The sequence below is a fragment of the Lytechinus variegatus genome, chromosome 5, assembly GCF_018143015.1.
Source record: "Lytechinus variegatus isolate NC3 chromosome 5, Lvar_3.0, whole genome shotgun sequence".
Classification (NCBI taxonomy): Eukaryota; Metazoa; Echinodermata; class Echinoidea; order Temnopleuroida; family Toxopneustidae; genus Lytechinus; species Lytechinus variegatus.
The window spans coordinates 29355585-29379820 of NC_054744.1; the positions used below are offsets into that span (position 1 = coordinate 29355585).

The 24236-nt window shown below is 36.3% G+C and overlaps 1 protein-coding gene across 3 annotated transcripts; it reads left to right on the forward strand.

The window, feature by feature from the left end:
- The first annotated feature begins 541 nt into the window (after positions 1-541).
- Positions 542-22305, forward strand: LOC121415890 (STAGA complex 65 subunit gamma-like). Of its 3 annotated transcripts, none has more exons than XM_041609270.1 (13): positions 548-621; positions 2624-2732; positions 3482-3680; positions 5792-5909; positions 7710-7825; positions 10040-10149; positions 10698-10819; positions 11344-11487; positions 12416-12453; positions 15840-15977; positions 17878-18097; positions 19923-20050; positions 21836-22305. In XM_041609270.1, exons 2-13 carry the CDS (start codon positions 2699-2701, stop codon positions 21846-21848), a joined length of 1380 nt encoding a protein of 459 aa, XP_041465204.1. In that variant the 5' UTR covers positions 548-621; positions 2624-2698; the 3' UTR covers positions 21849-22305. The 3 variants fall into 3 exon arrangements, with proteins under 3 accessions (XP_041465203.1, XP_041465204.1, XP_041465202.1); XM_041609268.1 differs by having other exon boundaries at positions 607-621; positions 2629-2732; XM_041609269.1 differs by lacking the exon at positions 2624-2732 and having other exon boundaries at positions 542-621.
- The last annotated feature ends 1931 nt before the right edge of the window (positions 22306-24236 follow it).

The window sequence follows — 24236 nt, forward strand, 5'->3', positions numbered from 1 at the left end:
AAAAAAAAATATATATATATAATAATGTATGATATAATATATACAATATGTTCTGCACATATAACTAACAAAGCCCACTTAAGTGTTTTCGCCTTGTTGTTGTTTAAAAAAGAAGAAATAAATTATTTTAATGTTTAACCCATCTGTAAGCACAGGTACACTAGCGCCCCCTCGTCTATGCATGGGTGACCTAGGCATTTACGTCCGAAAAATCGGCACAATGTACCGTGCTGACCGGTATGATTGCATCTTGAAAGGACAGGGCAAGCGCAACTAGTTGGAACTGAGCTGAAGCTAGCGGTTTGTTTTTGGCGAAGATTTGTTTATATGCCATTTTGATTAGAGTTATGGCAAACTGTACCATAATCATCCCTTTTTCATATTAGAAGGATGCACATGAAAAATATTTCACATATGTATAAATTATTATTGGTAATAATTTTATGATGTGAGAAGTGAGATTTTTATTAATAGAGTAAATGGCGACAATACGTGTCAAATATGACTAATCGCCACTCAAACCAATATAAGAAGAAGAAGAAGTGATTTTGTACCAGAATATCCCTGATTATATTCGCTATTAGGCCACGAGGTTCAATTAAATCTGGGACTCTATCATTAGTGAGTAATATGATACATTTTTTGTGCTGATACTCTTTTAATCTGCCTCATAAAACCGCTTGAAAGTATCAAATTTTTAGAGATCGGTCCCGTGCTTTGAATTTTGTGTAGTCCTGTGCTGTTGCAGAGAGATCATATAGTGACGTATTTGTATTACCGGACACTATCATATTTCCGGACGCACATATAACTGCGTAGGAAATCAATTTCGTACCGTAAGACTTCCGCAGTTCAATATCACAGATCAATTCAAAGAACGAGATTGCAAAAACAAGGCGAAAATATAACTTTTACCTTATTTTTCTCTAAAAATGACAGAAAATGCTTGAAATAACATATAACACAGTTTTGGCATTAACAATTGATCCCAATTGATCTATTTTCTGATTGAAATACGGACCTGATTCGCCGAATTTCAATCTCGTACGCTCCATCGATTAAATCGTCGACGGCTAGTTCTCAATGTTCCCGGTACCGGTCAATGATCGACAGCGCATCGATGGAACTTAACTTGATGACTGAGTCTTACGATATGAACGAGTGCAATATCGAACGCGCAATTAAAAAAAAAGGAAATTAGTTAGCCAACGCAAATTTATAACAAAGATCTGATCAGAATCGTTATAAGAAAGCAAACAAAAACTTAGAATTTACTCATGAGATGATTAATCTCCAAAAAATCACACCAATTCTTTCTTACATCATTATAATCAAGAATATTTTTACCCGTCCGGCGCGCGTCCGGAATTACAATATAATTTGTCACGCACGAAAATAATTGTTTTTCGCGGAGGGGTATGCGGCAAGTGCGGTGCAAAGAAAATGGTTGGAAAATATAAAATAATTTCATCATATTCATAATTTTCAGAATATTTGGAATAGCAAGTGATAATTTTTCTTGATTGTATTTCCTCTAGTTGTCATTTTTAAAGCACTGAAATGAATGTGTCCGGCAATAGGATACACTGCCATACGTGATTGTAGGGCCTACTTCATAGGCGTCTGTTCGTAACGACGTCCCCGCACGAAATTCTAGCTTCCATATTTAACGTTTAAGTAAACTGAAGTTTTTCTTCTGTAGAATTATAGTGATAGTTTTTATTTTAGAAAGCTATCAACTGTCTGTCGGGTTGAAGAAAACTGTTGATTTGAATCGATAGCATAAACTAATACTAATAGAATGGAAAAAATGAAAAATGAGCATAAGCCATAACGCTGGAAATTTCATAAAAATAGGATGTAAAAATTAAGAAAGTTATGACATTTTAAAGTTTCGCTTATTTTTCATAAAATAGTTATGTGCGCAACTCAGTGATATATGCAAGTGAGAGGATCGATCATGCGATCGATGCGATGATGTCCCTCACTAGGCCTATTTCTTTTGACATTGTTTGAATGATGCATTTCAATTTTTACAGATTTGGCGATAAGGTCCAACTTGATTTCAGTTCACCATTAACTGTTAAGTTAATAGTAATTCCACCTGTTCAGGGGGAAATAAAATTTTGATTCACATGACAATGAGTATAAAATAGGCCTAAGTATTTTTCATATTTCATCTGATAAAATACAAAAGAAATAGTGAGTAGGTGACATCTAGTCTTGAGGATGCAATTATGATGACTTTTGAAATATTTTTTTTAATGAAATATACTTCTTCATCATTGACATCTTGACACTCTTTCCAAAGTCGCATAAGAGAATGGCATAAACAAAGATGGAAAATCCATCTTTTAAAACAAAAAATCACTTGAAGTTTATGAATTTAATTGATTTTTACACCTTACTATGCCTAATGCGTAGGAAGGTTTTAAAAATTATTATATAAAAATGTGAAAAATTAAGGTTTCTTACCTAGCTGATGCCGCATAGACCCCTCGATCCACATGTAAACAACAGAAATACAATACCGTCGACCCTTGAACCGCTTACGTATTACGTACTTCCGGCTAAATTTTAGTATTTGTGAAATAATAATTTTTATCTATAAATTATTCATCAAAACAGCATTGCTATCCGGAAGTACGTAATACGTAAGCAGTTCAAGGGTCAACGCTATTGTATTTCCGTTGTTTACATGTGGATCGAGGGGTCTACGCGGCATCAGTTAGGTAAGAAACCTTAATTTTTCACATTTTTATATAATTTAAAACCTTCCTATGCATTAGGCATAGGAAGGTGTAAAAATCAATGAAATTCATTAACTTCAGGTGATTTTTGTTTCAAAAGATGGATTTTCCATCTTTGTTTATGCCATTCTCTTATGCGACTATTGGAAGAGTGTCAAGACGTCAATGATGAAGAAGTATATTTCATTATTTTAAAGTCATCATCATTGCGTCCTCAAGACTAGGTGACATCATCAGTCTGCTCATTAGTGACCAGGAAAACCAGTGAAACTTTAAAATGTCATAACTTTATTTTCCATCCAATTTTGATGGATTTGTCAGTGTTTATATGCTTGTTCGATTTTTCTCATTTAATTCTCAACTTTTGTTGGGGTGGACTTGTCCTTTTTAAGTTAGAGTTCAAGAGTCGTTTTTTGCCCTTTCTCAAACCCATTCCAGATTTCCAGGCATTATATTTTATTTTGACTTATTATAAATATGACTTTTCTTTTTTTTATTTGGGCTTTATTTCTTATTTCTGTCATTGTTTTCTCATGCAAAATAAAAAGAATGGAAAGAAAATGTAAACGAAGGGGAAAGAAGAAGGAGCTAGAAAAAAAGTGTCTTGTTTGTTTTTCTCAACCTTTCCCTTATAATGGTGCAAAGGCTTGGTGCCATCTCGGGGCAAAAGCATGTTTGGTGCAAGATATTTTTTTAATTTTTTACTAAACATTTGACATTTTCTTTCACAGTTATTTTCCATTTGACTCAAGCTTTGGGTGAAGATTTAGCGATGAGCGGACATTGGGGTGAGATGAGTGGGTCAATTGTTTCACCTTTGACTTCCTCTATGGTTGACATGGAGACCCTGGCCATGAAGTCACAGAGTGTCCAGGTCAAAGTGCCTCATCTTCATCAACCTTCTGCTCAACAGAAGCCACAGATTCATCAGTAGGTATTTATTTGTCTAGGGATAGTGCAGGTAGATCTATTGTATTAAATGATATTCATGTCATCCCGTCATTTTTTTGTCTCACCTGCATAGCAGAGTGAGACTATAGGCGCCGCTTTTCCGACGGCGGCGGCATCAACATCAAATCTTAACCTAAGGTTAAGTTTTTGAAATGACATCATAACTTAGAAAGTATATGGACCTAGTTCATGAAACTTGGCCATAAGGTTAATCAAGTATTACTGAACATCCTATTAGAGTTTCATGTCACATGACCAAGGTCAAAGGTCATTTAGGGTCAATGAACTTAGACCATGTTGGGGGAGTCAACATCAAAATCTTAACCTGAGGTTAAGTTTTTGAAATGTCATCATAACTTAGAAAATATATGGACCTAGTTCATTAAACTTGGACATAAGGTTAATCAAGTATCACCAAACATCCTGCATGAGTTTCACATCACATGACCAAGGTCAAAGGTCATTTAGGGTCAATGAACTCTGGCCGATTTGGGGGTATCTGTTGAATTACAATCAAAACTTTAAAAGTTTTTGGATCTGATTCATGAAACTTGGACATAATAGTAATCAAGTATCACTGAACATCCTGTGCAAGTTTCAGGTCACATGATCAAGGTCAAAGGTCATTTAGGGTCAATGAACTTTGGCCGAATTGGGGGTATTTGTTGAATTACCATCATAACTTTGAAAGTATGTTGGTCTAGTTCATAAAACTTGGACATAAGAGTAATCAAGTATCATTGAACATCCTGTGCGCATTTTGGGTCACATGACCAAGGTCAAAGGTCAATGAACTTTGGTCGTAATGGGGGTATTTGTTGAATTACCATCCTATCTCTGTAAGTGTATTGGTCTATTTCATAAAACGTGGAAATAAGAGTAACCAAGTATCACTGAACATCTTGTGCGAGTTATAGTAGTTTTCAAAGTCAGCACTGCTGCTATGTTGAATCGCGTGATGCAGGTGAGACGGCCAGAGGCATTCCACGCGTTTATATTCTACTCTTCTTTCACAGTATGAGTATTACTCTGAAGGAACTAACTGTGACAGGGCTGTTTTTACCTTGGGTGATTTCAAGTTCATTGTTGAGCTTTTGGAGTCGATGTCAATGCAAGATTTACATGAGCATAGCACCAAACATAAAATGAAATAGGTCCTGAAAAGGTCACTCACTAGGTGTCGAGCTGGTAACATTGTGATCTGTTTTAATAAGTTATGTAAACCCAGAATAGGTTTTGGAGTTTATATTGTGCTTCTAACACCAACACTGGACTTGAAATCACCAATTTATAAGTCAACTGTACAGATGCACTTTTTTAAGAACAAAATATGTGACCTTCTGCCTCGACTCCAACAGCTAGTCACCAGGCAAGTTTACTCCTCTAAATCAGAATTTAGTAAAAATTTACTTAATCAAAATGATTAGCTCTTCTTTTTCATACTGTCAAAACTTGAAGTCCCATGAACAAGAAACTTGTAAGATTTCCTATCAGACCGACTGTTTCCAGACTGCTTGAAGTTTCCAAGTAACTTGCCGTGTAATGAACAGTTTTCCAAACTTCAAAACTAGCTTTCTTCAATTCTTGTACATTGAAACAAATACTTGTATTGATTCAGGTTGATGAGTTCATGAACAGGACACCTAGCAGGAGGGCACCCGGGGGCTGTTTCATAAAGCTATTTGTATGTTAAGAGCGACTTTAAGAATGACTGATGATCCTTTCTTACGTGCTAAACCATCGCCAATGAACATTTTGGTTGTATCCATTTACCACAATTAAGGATCACAGGTCATTCTTAAAGTCGCTCTTAACTCACGAACAGCTTTATGAAACACCCACTAGGCCCTACCAGGATATAGGTAGGAATTCCAATGAATGATGCCAGATTGGACATACTAGTGAATGTTTGTCACTTTGTGCATGGTGTAATTTTGGGTTAATTTGTAGTTTTATATTAATGAGAACTGCTGCTGGGCCAGCACCATGAATTTCTTTTGATCTTTTGATGTATAAAAACAATATACCTTCAGTACTGTTTTATTTTATTGTTCTAGTCATCCCATCACGTTTGATTTTTTTCCCACCAGATTGCAGTCTGAGTTATGCAGACCTGATGTGACCAGTCTGCACTCAATAGAATTACTCAAACACTGCAGGCAAATCAGAACAAGAATGCTCACGCACCACCATCATCAAGAATCCTCGGTAAAGAAGAGCTGCAATTTAATGTCTTGCAAGAAAATACTTGTGACCACCCACCCCAATACCAACAATTACGGTAGTTGTCAAAAAATTAATTCTGTTACATTAATTGATCTTGAAAAAGCACATCCCAAGCTTTTAAAATGATAAATAATTTGTCAAAATCAATCAACGATAACCAATACTAGGACTGAATTGAATGTTGAAGGAATTCTATGAGAGTTTCAAAATAATATGAAGAAACAAGGTATGAAATCAAGGTTCACTCAAGACACTCATGCCTGTGAGGGTTCGCATCAATCTCTGTGACACTTCCACACAGTCCAGGAAAAAAGGGTGTCAAAGGAACTCTTGTATCTCATTTACTATTTAAATGTACAACTTCAAATTTGACAATATATTATGTAGAAGAAATAACCCTTTCTGATAAGCTAATTTTCTAAATTTAACTTTTATTTTTTGAAGACCAAATTGGTAATTTAGCTATTTGCCTATGGAGAACCTACCCCGATGGCTTATTGTTGGTTTTGGGACGGCAGGTCACATTTGCAATCAACTGCACATTTCTGAATGCAATGTTATTATTGATAGATCATTTGTAGGTGTAGACACTGGTGGATCCGGGGGGGGGGCACATCTGCAATGTGAAAATTAAATTAAAACATAAGTGTCCCCCCCCCCTTGATAGTGAGGACCTTTTTTTTTTCTTTTTTCTTTCTTGTCAAATTTCTCAGAAAAATATGCCCAGCCATTTGGAAAATCTTTGATCCACCCTTGGTTGTAGAAAACATTAAACACTCTCCTTGTTGCAAGAGTACATGTAGATTGGCAGTCAATTTCAAATTTGCAATTAATTGCAATACATACTGTATATACATTGCATTGCAATACATACTGTATATGGGGATACTGGATATGGGGACCCCATCGTGATTTACAATCGATCATAAGTTTTGTGCAACTTCGCCTAGGTGTTTGCTTGATTAACTCCACTGCTGTTGCTGTAGCTTGTTTAGGACAATGAATGAATGAATGAAGTCTTATTTCAGCATCTATTAGTCAAGTTGGCATCATTGCATTGCTCTACTTTCCATTCATTGCTGAATATTTTTGAACAAAATATGTGTAAATGTATCAGAAAGAACAAATTTTTTTAACCTTACGTAAAGGGCAATTAATTATTGAATTCTGGTTAGTTTTATTGAAGCTTCTATTCTTCAAGTTATAGATATAGTTCCTTTTTCAGAAAATTTGTGCTGGGCGGCACACGCAATTATAACCCGAGTCCAGATAGGACCATGGTGTTTGGAAGTTGCCTTTCCCAAAGTTAACATAGAGGGCACATGTCTCCCAGCTTTTCACAACAAGGATTTATTATTTTAATTTGAGGAGTATGATCCATGAATGCTTTGAAATGTTTAACTGGGTGCATTTGTAACTTATAAAGGCCACTGCACACTGGAGTAAAGGCCAAATTAGTTACAAATTGTAGCCAATAGTACGATTGCTGTGACGTCATTACGTCTAGGTATTAAATTTGATTTTATTCTAATAACGATGATAGCATTGTCACAATTTCAACATAGGTATTCATACAATGATTTAGAACATTACATATTAAGATATTCCATGTCTCAGTATTAGCATCAAATTCTATGATTTATTCCAAAATTGGGTCGCAGACCAATCATACATTTCGCATCTCAAATCATTAATGGAATTTTTGCCACGGCAATCTTATTGGGTAGTTTGAACTCATGTTCTCCCTATATCTTTTTTTTCACCTTCCTTGCTTTTTACTAGAAAGGAGAAGAGAGATTCAGCAATACCAGGCTACCACCCCTACCGCCCCAGCCTCAGATACAAACCACTGATAAGCCATCTATCCCCGTCATCACTGGTATCAAAGCAAGACCAGAGTAAGAAAAATCTTATTTAAGAATAAAATGATGATTATTTTGTTATTACAATATTGATTCTCAAATTTATGGGCATTCTGAGTCAAATTAATGCAGAAAAAACAATTCCAAGTTCTTGTAACTTTAATAAATCTTTCATTTATGGAATGTTGGTCATTATTTATTAGGCCTGACGATATGATGATATTGCAATATATCGTAGCAATGAAAGTTCACTGAATAAACAATTTTGGATCCATGATACATTCTCTCTCATGACAACTAAGGTTTCAATATGTTACGGAGTGGGAAATCTGCCTTGAATAGTAATGAAATTCTGAAATTTTCCTAATCGCTCCAATCCAACACGGCCGTGATCTGGCAAAACTACGTATCTCCTTTTTTGCCATTCCGAGATATTCGAGCTTGAATATTTTACATTGCTTCTTTTGCTTTTCTTGGAAAAGTGGAAAATGGTATATCGATTTTTTTTGTTTTCCTTTGATCTGCGGAACTTATATAAGCTATTGGCACCAAAAACTAGTTGATTTACTCATTTAATCTTCTAATTTTCCACTTTTTTTAAAACATACGCACTTTTGCCTGATAAAATCGATGACACACTCCGAGCTTTTTATCAGGCAAAACTACGTATGTTCTAACTTATCAGGCAAAACTACGTATGTCACAAGGTACGCGGCCGCGTGGCAAATGTTTATCAGGCCTACGTATGTCCTCCGCATGGCAAAGTTAGAGATACGTAGTTTTGCCTGATAAAACTTTGCCATGCGGAGGACATACGTAGTTTTGCCTGATAAACATTTGCCACGCGGCCGCGTACCTTGTGACATACGTAGTTTTGCCTGATAAAAAGCTCGGAGTGTGTCATCGATTTTATCAGGCAAAAGTGCGTATGTTTTAAAAAAGCGACCGGTAAAATGCAGAATTTGGGAGATACGTAGTTTTGCCTGATAAATCACCTTCTTTTGCGGCTATTGTTCTGGCAAAACTACGTAAGTAGACTTACGTAGTTTTGCCTTTTAATTCTCGTCAAAGCTTGAAAAACTACTTTTGTAAGTCGACTTACGTAGTTCTGCCTTTTAAATTTAGTGATTTTTTAGAGAATTTTACAAAAACTGGGTTTCGAATCTCCCAAAATAATTGGAGTTAGAATTTGAAATTTTGACAGATGAAAGAGCGTATTCAATATTATAAGAAACACTAAAAAACTGAAAAATGCCCAAAAATGACTTACGTAGTTTTGCCAGATCACGGCCGAACTCACCATGGTCCTCGGAAAAAAAAAAAATGCTATCCCCTACAACTGTTCTGTTTGTTTATGATTGTGGTTGATAATAATAAGAAAGTGCGGATTTGCAGAGCCTGCACACCATCAAAAGACGCTCATTGCAATAGCAAATTTGCAATAAACTTCAATATTTAGGAGTTATATTTATTATACATCTGAATTGCAAAAGTTTTCAAATTTGCAATTCCAACACTTAGATGATGTTCATTCCTACATTTTCAATTGATTCTAGATACTAGAGTATGTCCATGATACATTAGAATTTTAATGGATTACAAATGTGCATTGCCATTGCAAGAGATGATATTTACATGTAGTCCTACATTTTAATTGCAATTGGTCGCAATTTTGCATTTAACTCAAAATAATTGATAGTGTTGTTTGGTCCTAGAATTGATTTGCAATTTACGGTACTCCAACCCTTGAGATATATTCAATTCAATTTCAAGATTACAAATTGAAAATGCATACATGTAGAATGTGGAGAAAGCTTGGGAGAACATTGAAGTCTTATCAAATGCTGCCACCTATATACAAACAATTAAAACCAAGTAATATATTAGAAAAGAACATATTAGAGATTGCATATTTCAAATGAATAATACAAACAAGATGATACAAATCAAGATAAACTGAATATTTAACAAAACCTTACAAACCCTAAACAGACATAACATAAAATACATTAAGATGAGCCTTACAATTTACATGTGATTTTGTAAGAGAATTTTCTTGTTACTTTTTTCAAAACTTTTAACGAAGGGCTTGATTTCATCCTACAGTACATTCTAATTTTGATTGATAGCAAATCTACAATCACTTCAAAAGCTTGATATTGATGTTCATCGCATATTTTAGTAACAATCAAATAGCAAATAGTTTCCTGCATTACCCAACCCTTAAACGTTAGCATTCCCTCTTTCTAGGTGTCCAAGATTAAAACTGCCTGATGGAAGTGTCGAGATTGACGCTGGGATAGCCAGACAACTCACCTGTCGAGCAGTCGCCACCATCTGTTCACATAGTGGATATGATTGTAAGTTGAATGTTATGTTGCCAAGAGTAGCTGGGTTGAGGGGGTGGGGGAGGCAGCTTAACTTAACCATGGCAGACAAGTGACGAATCGGGGGCTTTGAAATTCAAGTTTGATCTTAAAATGGGGCTTTCTGGTATGCCTCAGGGATTAACGGTTTCTGAAAGTACTGAGTAAATTTATTTATTACAGACTGACTGTCAAGATATTTGCTATAAAAAATTAATGTCTCATTTATACAAAGCGCGTTAGTATAAAGAATTCTTTTTTTACTCTGGCCCACTCGCATGATATACACTGAACCAATATTTGTTTGTCGCTTTTTAAAGAACAAATGGCAGACTTCCATTTCATCTAAAATTGTCTAATATTGTTGATTATTATACATGTACACTCTGGAGTGATACAGCAAACCTCTTGTTCTGTCAGAATTATTTTTCTATGTTAATGTTGTTTCACCACTTTGTTTAGGATGAGGATGCTCTTCCATGTTATCACAAATGAACCATATTTTGTCTTTATTTGTCTTTTTCTTTTGTCTTTTTTCACAGCAAGTCAGGAATCTTCATTGGAAACATTAACAGATGTTCTTCAGGAGTTCTTATGTAACACTTGTAAACTACTCAGAGTAGCCGTAGACAGGGAGGCTCTTACTGGCCACACGGGATTCCAAGTAAGTGGGACTATTAAGAAATGTTAGCGTTCCATACGGCTGATTCTGAGTCACTAACAATTTTACTCACAACTGGAAACATGTTCTTCGGTACTATAAAATCAGATTCACAATTACTTAATAATTCCAATAAGCTTAGATGAATTTATCTTTGTAGATTGAATACTTGTTGTTAATCATCTGAGCAAATAATTTATTAATTTCATTCTAAGGGTTATAAGAAATTCAGTCCCACTATGTTGAAACACCCTGAGGGTAAATTTGGGTAACTCATCATGTGTCATTTGTCACCAGTTGAACATAGCAGGCGCAGATCCAGCCAGATTATACACAATAGTTCTGAGAGGCCGACAATTGTCCAAAAACAATATGGCCCCTAAAATAGGTAGAAGACGAATAGATTTGAGACATACTAGGAGACCAAATGGAAAGTATGGAGGAAGCTAGTTTAGACCAAAGTGGAATTTTGTTTATGCCTTATTTTTGTTTCCCAATATTTTTAAATCTATGTTTGTCTATTGCAGGACACCCTCACCCAAGTTTTCCATGAGATTGGTGTCGGGAGCACTCAGACCCTTATCAGTTTCTGGAAGACCAGGATACGAGACTATCATGACCGCATCCTGAAACAGACCGAGGACATTAGAGGGAAATACGAGGACATGAAGGTATAGTCCCAAACTTTCTGTGTTCTAAAATGCATATTGCACGTTCTTTGGTATTTTGTCTGAAAGGACAAGTCCACCCCAACATAAAATTAATAACACTGAAAATTTCATCAAAATCAGACATAAAATAAGAAAGTTATGACATTTGGAAGTTTCGCTTAATTTCACAAAATAGTTATACGCACATCCTAGCAGGTATGCAAATGAGGAGACTGATGACGTCATCCACTCACTATTTCTTTTGTATTTTATTACATGTATGGTAATATGAAATATTCTAATTTTCTCCTCATTGTCAAGTGAAATAATGCTCAATTCCTACCTGAACATGTGGAATTAGCATTGTTTAATACTATATGGTTTAGTCAAATTTGTCCTTATTTTCAAATCTGCACAAAAATGAAATATTGTTTAATTCAAACAATAAAAAACAAAAGAAATAGTGAGTGATGGACATCATCGACCGACTCATTTGCATGACACTGAATTGTGCATATCACTGTTTCGTGAAAAATAAGCAAAACTTTCTTATTTTACATCTGATTTTGATGAAATTTTCAGCGGTGTGCTAGTTTGATTTTTCTCTATTTTTTCAAATAAGCATTTTTCTGGGGTGGACGTGACCTTGAACCTCAAATTTGTTTCGTTAGTACAGACTCATCAGAAGTAGAATTTTACCTTACATTTTTCATGCTGGATAAATTGTTTAGAATAATGATTACAAGATGACAATTTGATTTGTACATGTATGGTAAGGTATGGAATAAGTCTGCGCATACCCGTATCTGCATGATTCTAACAAAAGAAGACTTGCGAACAACCACAAACTTTACACCTGTATAGACAAATATTCATTAATAATCTGAGTCAAAATGGTGGAATTATATTGAATTTGAAATGTCTGATTCTTAAAACTTTTGCTTCACAGAATCCAAATTACCAGCCACAAGACGACAAGTCACCAAGGTAAGAACTAAACATCTTGGGGGATGAGGGGGTAGAGGCTGCCACTATTGTCTTTGCTTTTACGAGTCTGGTGCTGTTATGCGAAATGAAAGAGATCTGTTTTGGCAGTCATACAAGCAGTGGCCGTGGAGCAGATTCTGCCTGTTCTTCTCCATCTTGTTTTAATTTTTGTTTTCATGTTATCAATGATGGTCCATTATTAAGTTTTTATAGGGAAAACCTGCACTGAATCGTTGTGGATAAAAAGGAAAAAATAAAGCAAGATGAGAGGATTTAGGTGATGGTTGCTTCACAAACACTCTAGCATTGCTTACATTCACTGCAACAGCATGTTTATACAGTGCGTCCCAAAAAAAACTATACACTTTTGAAATGGCTGCCAAATAAAAAATGTAGCACTTTGGGGATAAAGACTTACATATATGGAAAGCCAATAAAGTCAACTTTCAAAAGACACCAAAAAGTTGAAAAACTATTCATGCTCGAGCGAGCACTGCCCTCTGAAACAAAGGGTATGAAAATTAGGGTGGGCTGGAATTAGCCTTCCAATTTACGTCGGTTTTTGAGAGGTAAATCCTTTCGAACTTGCAAAGTTAAGGGCGTTGTGATAAATGAATGATCAACCGTGACCAGATTTGGTTGCTTAAGCGAATTTTTTAAATTATTAAATTGAATTTAATGCATGAGTGAACATAAATTACACTTTTGGGCAGCATTTCAACTCTATCATTTGGAACTCTTTTTGGGCATCATTTCAACTTTATCATGTGGATCTCAGCAATGTGTTCATGGGAGTCGGGAGAATAGGGGGTGAGATAGGACTTCAGTGGGAGAAGAAGATTGATGGAATAAGGGTAACGGAACATTCAGCCCCTCCCCCTTTTCCGCCCTCCCCTCCTGTTGAGAGACTGATGGCTATTGTCATGTACGCGTGAAGTCCAGAGCAGAATGTTGATTTAATTATTAATATTCTGTATTGGTGCATCAACTTTTTCCTCAATCAATCATTTAATCAACAATTTATCAGTAAATCAACTCATTGAATGTGTAATGTGATCAATCAAACATTCATTTTTTTCAGTAAATTACTTCATTAATCATCATAATCACAAAATTTCTTGGTAATCATTCAATAAACAAACTGACCATCAGCCACCGGTCACTTGGCAGTTGGTAATCATTCAATAAAAAAAACTGAGTTTTGAATAGGCTACAATCCAGGAAGTGAGACAGAGAGAGAGGGGGGGGGGGGCTAGGAAATGGAGGTGGAGAGGGGAGGTACATATGACTTTTAATTTGTAAAAGGACAAAAAGAGGAATGCCCAGTTTTAACCAAGTCTTAGCATATCTCGCCCTCTTGCTTGTAACGGTTACCATCACATTACTCTGACTCTCACGAACACACTTCTGATGTCCACAAGATGAATATGCTACACTAAAATTAAAATTCCTGTTCACTCATGCATTACATTTCAAATTAGTAACTTTTGAAATTTGCCTAAGAAACCATAACTTATCTCACTCATAAATAGCATTAGCTTTGTAAGTTCCAAAGGACTAACCTCTCAAAAAAAAATGTAAGGCTAATTCCTGCCCAGCCCAGCCAAGCTTAGTCTCTCAGGAGGAGAGAAGTGGGGGAGGGGGTAGAGATGGAGGGATGGGTTACTAAATGTTCTGTTGACCTTTATCCCATCAACGTACTTCACCTACCTAAGTCATATTACCCCCCTCTTCTCCTGAGTGTCATGAACACATTGTTGAAATCCACATGATAAAGACAAAATTCTGCACTAAAAATTACAATTCATGATCACTCATGCATTAAATTTCAATTTAATAACGCATTAAATTTTCACAAACAACAAACTGATCACATCTGATCTTTAATTCACCAAATATCCCTCGACTTTGCAAGTACCAAACATAAAAACCTGAAAGAAATTGGAAGGCTAATTCCAGCCCACCCTAATTTTCATACCCTTTGTTTCAGTGGGTAGTGCTCACTCAAGCATGAATAATTTTCCAACTTTTTGGTGTCATTTGAAAGTTGACTTTATTGGCTTTCCATATCTACGAGTCTTTCCCCCCAAAGTGCTATATTTTTTATTTGGCAGCCATTTCAAAAGTGTATAGTTTTTTTTGGGACGCACTGTATAGCTGCAGCCTCCCAAATAGGTTATAGGCTATGGGGTAGGGTGCAACATCTGTCCATCCCAACTCCCTTTTATTTTCTTAGTTACATGAAAATGAAAAGAAGGCAAAAAGAGGAGGGGATAAGAAGAAAATCATGATTATTGAATAGAGAGGATCAAGTCTTTGAAATGCTGTTGTGTTTGGAAGTGTCATGATGAAGCAGTACCGACTCTCGCCTAGTAATCTAAAGGGTCATTTGTTGAAATCCCATCAAGTTCCTAGTGTCCTTTAGCAAGGCGTCCATCGCATCCACACTATACCACACCCTACGAAGGTTTTCAACGGGTAGCCAGGGGATGCCCCTATTACCTTACTTTGTTCATTGAGGTTAATAGATATTTTAGGTCCTTTTCCAATTACCTTTCTAGCTCTTCCCACCCTAGATATTTTGTAAACTTTCTTTGTCTTAAGGCCACCGCGCACCTTATAACCCGACTGGTCTACGACTGGCTTGCGACTGGATGAGGGGAGATGTGACGTCACAGCTCCTGTCAGCTTGAGAGTTGCAGACCGGTCAGAGATAAGTCGTAAGGAAAATTGTGAGGATTTGACATGTCAAATCCTTATGACTGGATCGCAAGCTCAATCTAACTTCCAGCCAATCAGACAGCAGACTTGCATGACACGTATATGATAAACAATGCGCATATGCAGTAGTGAGTGCATTTCTCAGTTGCTATGGCAAAAAGCGCATTTGTGAGTGGAGGACAGCATGGTAGATGATAGACGGATCGCAAGGTGTGCGGTGTCGCGGTTTATGACTACCTTGTGATTCATCTCCCCTCACTCAGTCGCAAGCCAGTCGCAGACCAGTCGGGTCATAAGGTGTGCGGTTGCCCTTACATAACTTTAAACCAACAAAATTTAGTTGTTGGCAGGTCCTAATCATTGATGGAATGAAATACCTTAAGTGTTTGTGAGTGACTGTTTGTCTCATGTACTGGAAGGTGAAGGCAAGTTTAAGGGAATCAATGGGGTCCATCAGTTGTACATCTGTCCTGTGAATGTCCATCGTGTGTGAGTTTGCCTGCAAGATTCTCTTATGACAGATGACATCACATCGGTTGCTAGGATGATACCCAGTGAAGAAATGTTCCTCTCAGGGACACTGCTAACTCTTTTTTATCAGGTTCCCTTTTTTTCTTTTATTCCTACATTTTCTGTAATCTCTCTCTTTCTCCTTTCCTCCTTAGGGTGAAAGAAGAGCCTCTGTCTGATATTTCCTTCCATGATTCTCAGTCACAACCCCATGACGATAGCCACGAGAACAATAGTGAAACTTCCTCATCTGAGACACCATCCAATCAGCCACTCTCTTTCCACAGCCTCAGGTAAGGTCAACCATGTTTATGAAAATTATTTCTATAGTTCAAAGCCAAGGTCATAGTTACATTTTTCCAGCTTTTGTACATCATCAAGGTTAATTGATTTGAAAAACACATCGTGAGTAATGAGTAGCTTACTTTATGAAGTATATGATTATGTTGTATTATCATCTATATAGAGTGTTTAAGCGATACATTAAAAACGTGTATTTTGGTCTGCATCAATTGCCCGTGCAGTATCAGAGTGTATCCCTAAAAAGGACCGAAATCCGACGAATATCCCATTGGCTCCTGTACAAAATTTGCCATTGAATATGAGACTGTATTCAACATTCTAGTGCACATGCGCGAATGCGTGAAATATCCAACACGTACAACAATTAAAGCAATGTAATGCGCAGCAAAGAGCACATCTACGCTCCATGATGTCATAATAAACCAAATTTGATCCTATGAAGTGATGATGCCATAATGTGATAAGTGATATGACTTCTTCAATCACATTTCTCCCTCTTTTTGTTCTTTTTTAGGGGGTTGGGAGGGATAGATGATAATTATATTGGATGCTTTATTCATGGAATACCAGAAACATTCCACTTGTTAGGACCAATATTCCTCTCATTTGCGATTCGTGAAATATTTGCTCAAACTCTTATATTTATTTTCTGGTATTCCATTCTGAGCCATCCAATATAATATTATTTAACAGTCTCTAATTACTTTCAACGTGATTCAGCTTCTTCAGGGATTAAAGGTTATAAAAAATGATAGTCTTCTTTTGGACTTATCCTATGTATACACCCGCAAGCACCAAGAATAAAATATCTCCTCATACATGTACATATCTTACATTATCAATGTCTTTTGGAACACAAGTGACACCTGGCGTCTTGCTATACTGGGGATTTACAAATACCAGATGTAAATATAGAAGAGAGAGATAAGGTTAAGATTATTCATCTGTTGACAGGAACCTTGGTACATCATGGTGAGGTTTCTCAAAGATTTAAGTCTGGCTTAAGTCCTACTTAAGTGCCAAGGTTTATTTCCAATTCATCTAATGCCAATTCGTCCTATTGCCAACTCGTCTGTCATCATTTGGTCTACCATCAGTTCGTCCACTTTCATTTAGTCTAAAATGCCATTCCATCCAATAACAAGTTGGTCCAATAGCCATTTAGTCCATATACCATTCGGTCTAATTGCATTTACGTGTTCATTGTTCAAAATGAATGAAAATGAAATGGATATTAGACCAACTGGTTATGAGACCAAATGTTGATGGATGGAAAGGCATTAGACTAAATGAAAGTAGAAAATGTGGTGAGTGGACGAGTTGGCAGTAGATGACTTGGCTATTTATCAGTGCCAAGGCATACATGATATCAAAGGCATAATCTCAATGAATTAATACACAGTACAGTGCATCCCAGGGGGATGATCCGACCAATGCCAACACAGTAATATGTTATAGTCCACATGCAACTTGGAATGTTTGCTATTGGGACTTAAAGAGAAATGCCAGTAGTTGCAGTAAACACTGATTTCATGAGAAAGTCTGTAAATCAGGCTTAATTGTCAGTATATCATCGAGGATCTGGTACAGTTACATAAACTGAACTTTGTGAAATCTTGAAATCACGCTGAAAAATTTTCACACTGAAGATCACCAACACAGATATAGCGCACATGGGACAGTGTATTATTATTGCTTGACCAGAATCCTGTGCTTGCTAATTTCTCACACAATTTCTTCCAGAATCCTTTGGCACATATTTTTTATTCATACAAACAGACACTTTGGTGGTCATTTCATTGGATTCTGTACGAACTCATTTTGATATTGTTACAACTGGCATTCACCTTTAAAATAAGTAAATTGAATGAAATATTTTTTAATTTTCAGTGGGATGGACTTGGATGACTCCAGTGGTGCAGTGACGGTGGTTGAAAGGGGAGGAGAGAGAAGAGAAGGAGAGGAGGAGGAGGTGGATGAGAGCAGCAGTGAATGGTACCAAGGGGTAAAGGAAGAAGATAACGGGGAAGATGCATCAAGCTCGTCGGCGGGGATAGCTGGTGTGAAGAGAGAGCTGATGAGTGGGGAGGATGAGAATGCACAGGACGTGGTGAGTAATGATAATATACAACATTTATTTACTGCCCAACTTTGGCCAAAGGAAGCAAGTGACGCATCAGTCAAATTTTAGTTATTGTTGTTTATGAAACACCCTTTGTATGTTGCACATTCGGGCAAAATTTAGGGAAGAAATGATCGTTCTCTGGAAAGATATTGAAGAAAATATGCTGTTAAATTGCATTGGCGCCTATGTAAATGACAAACACACATTGCTCATTTACAACAAATGATACTTTTGTAACTTCCTTTTGCCAAAGTATGGCGGTATATAGCACACCCAGCACTTAATGCATTGTTTGTAAGCACTGCATACTGTTATCCCGACTTTAGCACAGCTTCCCTGATTGGGAGCTTGAGCATTCAATGAATTCCTTCTTCATCTGGAGCGTTGGGGGCCCAGTGGATTAGTCTCTTTACTTTGAAACAGAGTGTCGTGAGTTCGAGTTCCAGGCATAATTCCCTTCAGCAAGAAATTGATCCACATTGTGCTACACTCAACCCAGGGGGTCATTTCATGAAGCTGTTTGTAAGTTAAGAGTGACTGGTGTTCCTTTCTTACACGCTAAACCATCGCCAATTAACCTTTTTTGTATATACCATTTACCACAAGAAATTATCACCAGTCATTCTTAAAGTCGCTCTTAACTTACAAACGGCTTTATGAAACACCCACCAGGTGAGGTGAATGGGTATTAATACCTTGAATGCACCAAGCAGCAGAATCTAAAGCCGAGGTAATATATAGCGCGTCACTGAATAGATTACTAGATAATCGGTAAATTCATGTATTACCCATTTACTACACCGCGGTGGAGAGTGGCAAAGACGTGAATGCTTCGGTGAGATTTGAGCCTCGGATGTTGTGTTCAAATTCCCGAGACTAATCTACTGAGAATTTGGTGATGTAAGGTTTGGTGTTAGTGCTGGTATTGAAACACCATTTAGGTTTGGTGTTAGTGCTGGTATTTGAAACACCATTTAGGTTTGGTGTTAGTGCTGGTATTTGAAACACCATTAAGAATACCTTCCATCGCGGTAGCATCTGTCATGAGTTTTCAAACGCACTCTTGATAGCTAAAAAGCAAGTGAAAGATGTCTAATACCAGTCTTATCTTTATTTTGGTGCTGCACAGAACAGGCAAATATCAACACGAAGCTTGAATTCACCCATAATGAAGGCTTGTTCAGCAGTGCAACAAGGCTGAACAAGAAAGTTCAGCAAGATTTCTTTGTGCAAAGTGAATGGAATATAAGGCATCAAAAAAATGTTGCAGTAATAACTCATCCCCTTTTTACACTCAAATCATTACAAAGGAATACGTATGATACAAATATGAGAAATGCGCGGGAAATATGTGAAAAACCAGAACAAACAGGACATACATGTATAACAGTAGCGTATGCAGGATTTTTGAAAGGGGGGGGGGGTTCAATCAAGCCAAATGAAATGATGATGACGACCAAAAAAAGAAAAAAAGGTGTCTTCACCGTTTCTTACCCCACACCCCCAAAAAAGGTCTTCACCACAAATTTTATGTCATTTTGTAACTCAAAAAAAATGACAAGCAAAAAAAAAAGATCTTCAACAAAAATTTTAGAGGGGGTGTTTGAATTCTAGAGGGGTTTGGGGTATCAACAAAATTGAAGGGGGGGGGTTTGAACACCTGTTACTCCCCCTACATATGCTGTTGAAGTATAATATAGATTATACAAAATGTATAAATACCATTATATATTGAGTTACTAATTTCTCATGAAAGCTGATGCTCAACAGTCTTTAAATAGTAAAATTTTCTCTGTGGTTTATTTTACAGAAGATTGAAGAAGCAATAATTGGGGAATCCCCTCTTATATCCCACTTGCAAACAAGCCACGCCCTTGATGTTGATAACACCTCGCCCGTGGAAAAGAAGATACACTTGAATATGCCACCTAGAAAGAAGTAAGTACTGGTACCGAAACTTCCCTTCTTGGTTATTTTGATGATTCTTATGTGACCTGCTAAGCCCAAAACCAACAATGACTGGCCCAAAACAAATTTTGAGATTGTATTGGGCTTGAAAAAGGCACCTCCTAATCTTTAAAATGTTATAAAACTTGTCGTCATTGATCAACATATCCCACACTGGTACATGTACTTGATTACATGCAGGGCTATTGACTGTTAAAGGCATTGGGTGAAATTGATTTGACTTTAAAAAATCTGAGCTGCAAGGTCCCACTTGTCACCTGTGTCTGTGATATGTTACAAAATAACAAAAATGAAGCCCAGAAAAAAAATTGTGTCCGAAAATCATCATTTCGTGCTTCAAAAAAGTGAAATATAAAGTGACCGGAAGCACCATCTTAATTTCATCACATATACACTTGTGTGTTCTATTATTATCGGCACGAAGGAAATGACACAAAATCTTTGATTATAATGTATCAAAAGCATTTCTTTTGATTTTTTTGTTGTTGTTTTTTAGGTCAATAGAAAGGCATCCACGCACATATTTCATCTCTCCTTTGTTTTCTTTTTTGAATTACATGTCTATAACGTTAACTTATGCCTTTTTAATCCTAATTCTCCCGGGGGGGGCCATAATGGCCCCCCTCAACAATTTTCGCGATATATCTGCTGCGCGAAATTTTTTCACCTCGCAGCTCACTGACTTTTTACATTCAAGTCTCGCGCAAATTTTGAGACCAAAGTTGTGACGCCCGGGTACACGGTTACGACATTACGCAACATTATGCAAGTGCATGTCAGACCCAAACATTGCTCATAAACGTGATTTCATGTACAAATCCAATGCAAATTGCATATTTAGCCAAAATTCATAAATGTATCATTATTTCTACTTTTACTGATTAAACTTAATTAATTTTGCCTTGTTTATGATCAGAATTATGTCTGGAACAATTTCCATTGAAAAAACAATAAAAAACAAAAAGTAAAAAAAACATAGAAATACATAAGAAATTCATAAAACAATAAAATACATAAGAAATTTATTTCCAAACCAAAGTTTTTTTGAATTACGATTGTTAAGAATGCTACAAAGAAAATTTTTACCAAAAATTAGCATTCTAGGAGCTTTATTTAGTGAATTAGAGCAAAAAGTATGATTTATGCATAAATTAGCATAATTAATTCATATAAAATAAAATCTCATTATTTTGGAAAATTTTACCATACAGCCTTGTAGATTACATCGCACACTACCAGCGTGCAAATTTTTGCGCCGCTCACGCGATCGGCGGCCGAGATCTTAAGGGGGGGCCATAATGGCCCCCCCCCCCCCCGGGAATGACAAGAATCAAAATACCCCGGGAGATTTAGGGTTAAGCCTCTCTTGATATGAATGTAGATAAAGGAAATTTAACTCCTCAAAATACAGCAAATACTTGCAGTTAATAACAAGAATGAAAGACAATGAAGTAAACCAGAGAAATAGAAGTAGTGGATGTGATGTCCAGATGTGGTTGGAATATTGAAATGCCTAGAATCAATTGATCAAAATTTTGATTTTGTGCAATCATTTAAAGTGTTCGTTAGAATATTTTTGTTAATTGTATTATTCTCATGTACTTGTTTTCTTAATATTTATTTGAAGACATATCTGGGTTTTTAGTATTGTATTATTCTCATTTACTTGTTTTCTTAATTTTCATTTGAACACATCTGTTTTTTTTTTTTTCATTCTTATCTCTTTAACTGTCTTTCTCTTTTATTATCTTTCAGGAAGAAGAAGTGAATTGATTTAGAGATCATTTTTGTCTCGCCTGCATAGCAGAAGTGTTACATACATATAGGCAGCGGCATCAGAATGGAAAGTGTAACCAAGGATTAGTTTTTGAAATTTCATCATAACTTTAAAAACATGTTGACCTTTTTCATGAAACTTGGACTTAAGGGTAATAAAGTATCACTTAGCATCATGCAATAGTTTCGGGTCACATGATCAGGCTACAGGTCATTTAGAATCGATGAACTTTCAGCATGTTGTGGTATCAATATCTTAACCCTTAATAAACTTGACAAATTTCACCGCTACGCCGCCGCACAAATTTTTTTGACTGCGACGCCCGGGTACACGCTTTTGAAATCACATAATATTTTGTAAGCACATGTTGGTCCCAAAATTGCTCAAAAACATGATTACATGTACTAAGTCAATGCGAATTGTGTTTTTCAACTAAAAATCATAAATGTATGATTATTTTACTTTTGTTGGTTTAGTTGGATTTAATTTATGTTATTTATAATTGCAAAATAGTCCCTGACAAAGTTCATTGAAAAAACAAAGAAATACACAAGAATGTAAAAAACAATAAAATACATAGGAAATTAATTACTTTTCAGCAATTTTTTGTGAATTTTGTTGGAAATGTATATGTTCACCAAAAATAAGCATTCTGTTAGCTGTCTAAATTGAGTTAAAGGCAAAAACATACACAAAAAATCCAAAAAATTTCATATGCTTATATGCATATTTAATTAATAAAAAAATATAAGCAAATAATTTTTTGAAAATTTCATCAGACAGTCTTGTAGTTTACATCTAACCCTACGTGCATGCAAATTTTTCCGGTGATCGCGCAATCAACAGCCGAGATCTGAGGGGGTCAAATTGACCCCCCCCAATGTTGGTCTAAAATAGCACAGTTAAAATAGGGATAACTAAGGTTATGATTTTGAATTTATAAGATAATTTTGAAAGTATAAATTCCTGTGTGTAATACTTTTATGGTTATCAAGTTTCATCAAGTAGATGAATGAAAATCTGAAATAGCATGGGGTAAAAGTCATTTGTGGTTAAATGGAAACAAAATGTAAAATAGGTGTAGTAAAATTTCAGATTTTGAACTTTTATAAGTCTTGATTGCGTTGAACTGAGATATAATGGTACACAGGTATCAAAGCATTTCTATGAGTCTTTGCTGTTTAGATCATAGACTTTTATGGGTCTCTTTGAAAGAATTCATCTCAGACTTGGCAGCAACTATTTTGTGAGGATCAGGGTTTGCCTCATAGATTGAGGTCTTTTGCTTGAGGGCTTCTTACTTGAATAAATCTTTTGAGCTGCTTTTCTTTTTATTTCAAAGAAGAGATTGTCCAATATGTTGTTCTGTAAATAGAGATATTAAAATTATGATATGAATATTTTGCCTGAATTTTGTCGTTCTTGATTGTTGTAGGTGGTGTTGTGTATAAATAATTTCTCTCTTATTCCTCTATTTCCCCCACCAGCCCTGCCTTCCCCCTCAAAAAAGTTCTGCCTTTTGTAGGGTTGTATTTGTTATTGTTATAATCATGGAAAAAAAATACATGAGCTTGGGGCAATTTAGCCGCAGGAATGCTCAAAGAACTCTAGAAAATGGAAAGTGGAGCGTTGTGGCCCAGTGGATAAGTCTTCTGATTTTGAAATAGAGGGTCGTGGGTTCGAATCCCAGCCATGGCGTGATTTCCTTCAGCAAGAAATTTATCCATGTTGTGCTGCACTCGACCCAGGTAAGGTGAATGGGTACCCGGCAGGATTAATTCCTTGAATGCATGAGCCTGAAAGGCAGCTCGAGCTAAAGCCGGGTAATAATGATAATAATAACAATGCGCCTCGGAACAGAATATTTCTAGATAGATGGTGCTAAGACACAGCCTCCCTCTTCATTTCTCTTTCCACTTCCTTTGATATGCCTTTTCCCTGTCACCTCCTTTCCTTCTCTCGTTTTCTGCTGGGGGAGGGATGAAGTACGGCCCAATTGCCCCCCTGTATCTGTGCCTGTCGAAAGTAAGGTCCTTTCGCACCCGGACATTTTATTTCTTATTTTCATCTTCCAATGCTTTGTGTGAAAAAAACATGAAATTTTTTTTCATTGATAACTTTTTTTAAAGGATCCCAGCCCTTCATATCAAACTTTGTTCTTCGGCCGAGGCTATCTGTTTTGACTTCACTTTCCCCCTTCTTTTTTTTCTTCACATATCAGTTTCCTTTATTTCTTTTTATCATCCTTTTTTTTGGCGGGGGGGGGGGACTTTTGCTTGTCTCTTTCACTCTATTTTCTGTGTTCTTTTGTGTCCCTGTACAGTGAGCTGTGGTGGGTTATCTATCTATTTATCTATTATTCCCTTCATCCATCTCTTA